This window comes from Phoxinus phoxinus, assembly GCF_949152265.1.
Source record: "Phoxinus phoxinus genome assembly, chromosome: 6".
Lineage (NCBI taxonomy): Eukaryota > Metazoa > Chordata > Actinopteri > Cypriniformes > Leuciscidae > Phoxinus > Phoxinus phoxinus.
In genome coordinates, this window is record NC_136881.1 from 2,282,525 (window position 1) to 2,290,860 (window position 8,336).

An 8,336-nucleotide genomic window follows, 5' to 3' on the forward strand; every position below is an offset into this window, starting at 1 on the left:
TCTAGCGAAACGATCGGCCATTTTCTAAAAATAAATTCTAATTATATACTTTAACCACAAATGCCCGTCTTGTACCATATCTGAGATTGGATCACATTGGAAAGGTCATGCGTGACATCGTTAAAGGGATAATTTCTTTCTTCTGCTGAACACAAAAGATGATATTTTGAAGAATGTCGGTAACCAAAAAGTTAACTGGTCACATTGACTGCCATAGTAGGAAAAAATATATATACTATGGCAGTCAATGTGACCATTGTTTCAAACATGTATGAATTTTTTTCCTCTGCTGAACACAAAGGAAGATATTTAGAAGAATGTCAGTAACCGAACAGTTTTTGGGTCCCATTGACTTCCATAATAATAATTCTAAATATCTTCCTCTGTGTTTAGCAGAAGAAAAAAATTCATACAGGTTTGAAACAACTTGAGGGTGAGTATATGATGACAGAATTTTCATTTTAAAGTGAACTATTCCTTTAACGATGTCACGCGTGACCTTTCCAATGTGACCCAATCTCAGATATGGTACAAGACGGGCATTTGTGGTAAAAAAAATATATAATTTTTATTTTATTTTTAGAAAATGGTCGCTGGTTTGTCTAGATAAGACTCTTATTCCTCGGCTGGGATAGCATCGAGACTTTGAAGCTGCATTGAGACTCACATTTGAACCTTCAAACCATTGGTTGCCATTGAAGTCCATAATATGAAGAAAATCCTGGAATGTTTTCCTCAAAAGCCTTGATTTCATTTCGACTGAAGAAAGACATGGACATCTTGGATGACATCGACAATCAGTAACACACACACATGCGGCCGTACCTTGAGTGTGTGCAGTGTGGCCCCTCTGAAGGCCGTCGGCGCCAGGAGTGTTGGAGGAAGACCCGCCTGAGAACCGGCTCCTGCCACCAAACTCTTGCAGTTAATGAGGAAGTTGAGCAGCGTGAAGGTGTTCGAACCCTCCACCAACACCACGGACTCAGGTCTGTGGTCCAAACACACCTCTCTGTGCTCCTTACGACTGATGCACGACTTAAGGGAAGTACATCACGACATAAACATACATAAACGACAGCGTGTTCCAACATGGTCTGGTAAACTGTTAGCGGTTTAGCCAAGTTTTGACATTTTAACACAATCGATTACTGTGGATTGTTTCAATTATCAACTCACACATCAGTTGTGATAAACGGATGTTCACGCATGTTTACTTGAACCAATGAGGTTCATTCTTGTGTGTTATGCAACACGTTTGAGATCCACAAGAACCAATGAGGTTCATTCTCATTGAATCATTAGAAGATTTCCTATATAGTATACAGTAGTCAACATTTGAAGTGGATCAAAACCTTTCATCAAAGATATACATGAATTTTGAACAATACCTGTTCTCGTCTTAGGATAATTTTGATCCACTTCAAATGTGGACTAATGTATATCACTTTACATGTGTATATCCTGCATGTATGTTAAAGTTGCAAATACAAGTTTATATAAAGAGTTGTAAGGATACAGTTTGATAGAAATGGCATCTGGTTTCTTGATCTTGTCTTGGACGCCCATCTCCTTTAGCCAAGAAAATCCACCATCGTCATCATCATCTTCATCATCATCCTCCTCGTTTTCACTGTGCTCACTTAATCTGGAAAAATTAAAGATGACAAATGCATTGATCAATATCCAAAGCACATCTGATCAAAGCAAGACTTCAGAGTTTGCTTCATCTGAATCAACACACACCAATGCTACATTTTTTCTAAATGTCATAATCATTTGTTAATAAACAAGTATTCATTACTTCAATGAGCTCATTGTTTATGCCTTAAATTATTACAGTGTTTAAATTAATAACATTTTAGCTAACTGTGATTTTGTATATGTAGATTTCTGAAATGCATAACTTAGACCAGGGGTTTTCAAAGTGGGGGCCGCAGCAAGTTGCAAAAAAAGTAAAAAGAAAAGTAACAAACGTACAAATATTTATATTATTATGAGTATTGTTATGAAATAGCATTAAAATAATTTGTCGCATAGACTGTCTGAACATTATACTTTTAATGATAATATTTTAGAGATGCACCGATTGATTGGCCGGAATTGGCTGATTTTCACGTGATCGGCGACCGGCCGGTCAGTCTGACATGCCGATTTTATGCCAGTCAAATGCACTCGGGCGGCGCATTATTAACATCGCGTAACATCAGCATCACACGTGCACACATGTAGAAAACCTCGTGAATTAGCGTGAGCAGCAGTGAAGCGCGGGTTTTGGCGCCGAGTCTATTTTTGCTGCGCTGCAAACGCTCAATTAAAGTGAAAGCACACTTTTGATGGACAAAATAATATGATTTCACACAAAAAGTGCCTAAAATGCACAGATTTTGCACGTCTAGTGTGTTTTAACAAGAACTGGAGAAGGCCATGTCAGAAAAGAAAATGAAGACTAAAATATTTATAGAATATACCCATTTAAAATTTACTTTATTATTCAGTTTGGGTAAAACTATATGGTGTTTTATAAAAAATAATAATATAGAAAATAAATATTTGTGTGTGCTGTAAAGTGGTTAGAAAAAATAAAATCTGTATCGGCCTAGAAAATTGTAATCGGTGCATCTCTATAATCTTTCTGACAGGCTGGTATCAAACACCATCACATAACTTGATGTTCACCTAGATGTATTTCTACATTTGCCGTAGTATTGTCAATGGGTTCAATAACACATCTTGCAAAAGGGGGGCCTTGGCCAGAACCTAGTGGTATCTGGGGGGCCTTGTCATGGAAAAGTTTGGGAACCCCTGACTTAGTTTCCTCTGATGACAGAACACTGTAAATTGTAATGTGGACTCATGCACTTTCTGTAAAGCTGCTTTGAAATGATGTGTATTGTGAAAAGCGCTGTACAAATAAACGTGAGTTGAATAGAATGAGTTGTCAGTGGTCATGCACTCACACAGCGCTGCTGGCCGGTTCCTCGCCGCCCGCCTGATGAACGCTCTCACCGAGATCTTTGCTCTTCCTCCGCTCCTCCAGCAGAGGGAGTGAGAACTCTATCCCTGAACACACAAACATGACGGCTCAATACACGATAGACAATAGATACAGACTGATATACTTCAGAAAACAATACGGCACTTTACATCTCATCTGGTTAGTATTATTATTATTTTTCTCCATTTACTACTGCAAACAAGAAGCATTTGAAAAACAAAGAACATGAAAGGAACGGGGAAAAAAAATAAAAATTCACAGAGGAAGACAAAGGAAACCTCAATTATAAGATCTTGGTCCTGAAGAAATGTGTTATTCATTCTATTATTTATGAGTTTAAGAGATTTTACAGTGTGGAATTTTTTTTTTTTAGACATATCAAATTAAATCTAGGCAATGTGTTGAGAAAGTAGTTTTTGTAAGCAAATAAGTTCAGTAGCACGCTCACATTTGATGAAAGACGACATAGATTCTCCCAAAAGTATCTGATTGATTGCATTGATAAAACCAATGCAAAAGTTTGAAAATAAAGCAAAGATTCTTCCTCAGACTTTCAGAAAACATATGAATTAAAAATCAGCATCTTAAAAAAAACCACATTATCTTATTTAGTTTGAAATGCAGTAACCATGCGATTTTTCAGTGAATATTGTAATAATAAAAATCCGTAAAATTTTAATCTAGGAGATGAGTAGACTATATCGCATACAGTAGATTTACATGTTTATTATTAAAAAAAGATTATAAAGGAAAGCAAACCCCAATACAACAAATTGGGGTATAATTGTTCTTAAAATAAGAGTATATAACTTGGTGACCAGCGCATTGATGATGAAGGAAAATTAAACAAAAATCATAAAGTCTTCATACTTGAATATTAAGTATGAACTATCCAAATTTTTTTTTTGATAAATCCAAAACAAAAGCAATGGCTCTATCAAACCGCTTGTCCATGAAAAAGGCACTTTACATTTTTATTAAACGAAAATCTAAGCCTCCTAATCTACCGAATATGGCATTAAACATGAAGACTTGTTTTAATGGTGTCAGTGACGCTCACCCTCGGTCCTCATGGCCTCTCTCAGGCCTCTAGTGGTGGGAGAAAGTAGTGCAGTTATGCCTTTAGAGCCGCTCAGACCAGCCGCTCTGAACAGCACAGTGAACTGATACGAGCACAGGTAGAAATACGGACACAGTCGGGCCTTCAGGAGACTGTAGAGAGACGTCAGACTCACAGACCTACAACACACACACACACACACCAGTCAACATAACATATTCAGTCACATCAGACGCCAGAATCTAGAGGGCTGCTGTTAATATTCATGCATGTGGCAAACGCTTTCGAACTTCACACACAAGCTGCGTTTCCATTACTCTTCAAAAACTCCCATATATTGCAAAAAAGTTTGCAAAAAAGTGAGGGTTTTTCAGGCAATTTGAAAAAGGAATATTTCACAAAACTGCAATGGAAGCAGTTTTTTTTCTCATTTACAGGTCACCTGACGTACGTATAAAGCCCTATTCAGACGGGATTAACTTTACAAGGGTAGATGGAGTGATGTAGGGATGTTACGGCACCAAAATCCCAGTAGTCGGTACCGATACCATTACAATGTTAGTCATTTGTAGAAGTGTTATTGACATTATGCCAGAGCTGCCTTGGTCGCTGTCTGCCATTGTAGACGCTTTTGAACTTCACACACACACTCCTCTCTTACCAGTCGCTCATCAGGCTCTGCTGCAGCGCTGTGTCCTGCGCCCACGGCACACACTTGCCGGAGAACTTGCGCTCTGCACCAATCCGTGGGAAGAGAGAGAGCCAGGGCATCGACGGGTGCTGCCAGAACTGAAGACACTGCTGAAAACCACACCGCAGCTCCACACACCCCCGGGGATCCTGCAACACACACACACACACACACACTTATTTTTACTGGACTGTATTAAAGGAGCACTCTTGAAAAGCTAAATAAAAACTATAAATAGAGTAACTACTTAAAAGTTAAATATATTAAAACTATATAAAATCACATTAAAACTAACAAATTAAAAATTATAAAAAATATATTTTATGTATAAAAAGATAATTCATATTTTCATTTTTTTTAAATAAAACTACATATCAAAACTAAATGAAATCACACATATAAAAAAAATATGTATTTTTAATATAGAATAAATATTTTTATATAAAATTAATAAAATATATAATTTAATAAATGTTTATTAAATTAAAATAAATACTAAACCTTATTTACACTGTAGATCGTACATTAAAACTAAATAAAAAAATCTTATAACATGAACATTAATAATATAAAAACTACATTTACTTAATATCATTATTTAATATAAAGATAAACAAATATTTAACACATTAAAAGTATAAAAACATTTTAAATATAAAAATAATAAAATCAATAATATAAATTAAAAATAATGTTTAAATTAACTACTATATAAAAAAATACTAAAAAAACTCATATATAATCTCATATCATACAACTATAACATTTACATTAATAATATAAAAAATATATTTGATTCATTTATTATTTAATATAAAGATAAAAAGTAATGATATACTATACACTAAAAGTAAATGAAATCACACATTATAAAAAACATAAAACATAAAAAAACGTATATTTTATATATAAAGCTAAGTTTTGTATATAAAATTATAAAAATAACAATAATATAATTAAACAAATTATATTATATAGCAATTTAATATTATTTATTTAATATAAAAAATAGTGCTGGGCAACAATTAATCGTGATTAATTGCATCCAAAATAAAAGTTTGCTTACATAATATGTGTGTGTGTACTGTGTAGAATTATTTTGAATATATAGACACACACATATGCATTTAAGAAATATTTGCATGTATATATTGTATATATATTTATACATAAATAACACATTATATATACACCGGTAAATAACACATTTTTCTTAAATATATACACATGCATGTGTGCCCAGCACTAAAAACAACAGCTCTGAATGCTGCACGGTCAGCTGATGTCCAGCAGTATTTCAGTGGTTGTGTGCGTACTGGTATGTTAGCGGGTGCGCTGGTGAACTGGGCCCTGCAGTGAGAGCTCAAGCCCTGCGCCTCCTCCTGCGCCTTCAGATGCTCAGCCCAGGAGAACGACTGCGGAGACGTGAACAACACGCGGGTCTTCAGGGACCAGTCGGCCGGGAACTCCACACACACTTCAGCTGGAGCCGCGGGGCAAACCGACTCCGGACTCTAGAGACACACACACACACACACACACGTCATGAACACAAACACACCACGACTGAGGAATCATGAGCAACCGTCAGCTGTCATCAGTCAGAAACCTTCAGCACTGGAGTGGATCTCTCCTCCTCGAACAGACAGTCATCTTCAGAGAGGGGAACTATCTGCAGGAAGACCAGAGGGAACAGGGAGTTTGATTGACAGGTGATCTGACCAATCACAATCCACTAAATTAAGGGTTTTAAATGTCCTTTAGAAAAAAATGTCCTTTAGAAAAAAATGGTATAAGTACCAAAAAACATCTCAATATATATTTCACAGCTCCTTTCTCAGGAGCTCTGCCAAGAAAAAGTTGATTTTGGCCTGTCTACTTAATATTCATGAGCCTCTCTTCATGATTGGCCTGTTTTCTGAGTGACCCACTGTGTGCATTTGTCTGCGGATCGACATTTTAAAACTTATATGGTAGTTTCATAACCCCTAGACCTCTGTTATCATGAGAAATTTCAGTTATGACAATATAGGACCTTTAAGTAATTACTTACTGTAATTTAATTACTTTACATTTGCAAAAGTAAAGACTACTCTTATTTTTTCTGTAATTTATTTAGTTACTTCTGATGTAGTTTCATTAAATACTGTATAGACTATAGATAGAACAATTCTATTTAAACAATAGTGGCCGGGAGTTTTAATTGACAGGCGATCTGACCAATCATAATCCGTCATTCGCCGAATCCCCCATTTTGTCCGACAAAGCAGTCAGGAGAGTTCAGATCTGCGTTCGGATCCAGAGAGAGCCGTTGTCATGTATAGTTCGAGTTTAGCTTGGATATAAACACTGATGGTAGTGCTCAAAATAGAATAAATCACCGCTTGAAAGTAACTTGACGCTTCAATTTAAATTGCATCCTTACACCAGTAGGTGGCGACAAGTGACTTTAAAAAAATGTATTTGTCATTGTATCATTCATACAAGATATTCGTTCAAAAACGCTGAAATTTTTATGATTACATGATTATAAATTAAGAAGAAATTATTAACAATGCTATTAATAATTATTAATCATGTCACATGAGCCCAATAAAATAAATAGACCTAATTAAGGTCCTAAATAGACCTAGTATTTTTTTTTAAAACTATAAATACAAAAACATCACATGAAAAATGGTATACAAAATATTGTAATATAAAAAGCCTTCTAATAAATTATAAATATTGCATTTAATTTAATATTTAAAACAAAAAAATATATAATATAAAAAACAACAACAAATACTAACATAACAATGAAACACTGTAACTGTACGGAAGAAATTATGAATAACGGAGTTAAAATATAACTATTATTATAATAATTAATGTTTAATATGAATCATGGCAATATATATGGTGAACATTTTGTACCATGATATTTACATGTAACGTTACATTGAAGCGTCATGTAAATATCATTGTAAAAGAATGTCAGTCATGTGATGATAATAATAAGTTAATATATAATGGTAACATTACATAAAACAAGCACATTAGTTCGCCGTACGGTACCGTAATCTCGTGTTGTTTCCGTCGGTCTGTGTTGAGCAGTTCTTCTCTCAGTGAACCTCTCTCTCTGAGTTTCCCGTCCAGAACCGGAGCAACTGCCGCCTTTTCGCCGTCGGTGTGCGATAAAGCGCGTTTCTTTGGACTGTTATACGTGTTCTCAATGTTCGCGAACGGATTCCTGCGCTTCACGCCGCCTCGCGACCGGTCCGGAGCGTTTAACAGCGGCCCCGGCGAGAACGGGCGGACTCCGGGCACCGACACGACCGGACTCGAGGTCCTCCGTTCGGGCCCTTCGCTCCGCGCCCGGTTCCGTCTCATCCGGAGAACATCACACGGTTTCTTAAAGCTGGGAGAGTAGCAGCCCAACTCCGCCATTGTGATCGTTCCGCGGTCGAGTATTGTTGTATAGAGCGGGAACTGCGGTGGCTCTTCTTCTGTTAACTTCTGACACGATTGTTTTGTTCCGAACGCAACGATCAAAATTTCGCGCGAAACGGAATTGCGTCAGGACGTTGCGTGATGACGCAAATGGGCGT

At 36.3% G+C, this 8,336-nt stretch overlaps 1 protein-coding gene across 1 annotated transcript in view; it reads right to left on the reverse strand.

The window, feature by feature from the left end:
- Nucleotides 1–8,336, reverse strand: part of donson (DNA replication fork stabilization factor DONSON) — a 12,249-nt gene extending 3,913 nt beyond the window's left edge. Inside the window, exons 1-8 of the mRNA XM_079615637.1 lie at nucleotides 7,804–8,336; nucleotides 6,356–6,418; nucleotides 6,063–6,260; nucleotides 4,717–4,895; nucleotides 4,056–4,234; nucleotides 2,958–3,060; nucleotides 1,517–1,645; nucleotides 826–1,024 (exon numbers count right to left, since the gene is read on the reverse strand). Coding sequence (XP_079471763.1) covers nucleotides 826–1,024; nucleotides 1,517–1,645; nucleotides 2,958–3,060; nucleotides 4,056–4,234; nucleotides 4,717–4,895; nucleotides 6,063–6,260; nucleotides 6,356–6,418; nucleotides 7,804–8,175 — 1,422 coding nt within the window. The 5' untranslated portion in view covers nucleotides 8,176–8,336. The remainder of the gene's footprint in view (nucleotides 1–825; nucleotides 1,025–1,516; nucleotides 1,646–2,957; nucleotides 3,061–4,055; nucleotides 4,235–4,716; nucleotides 4,896–6,062; nucleotides 6,261–6,355; nucleotides 6,419–7,803) is intronic.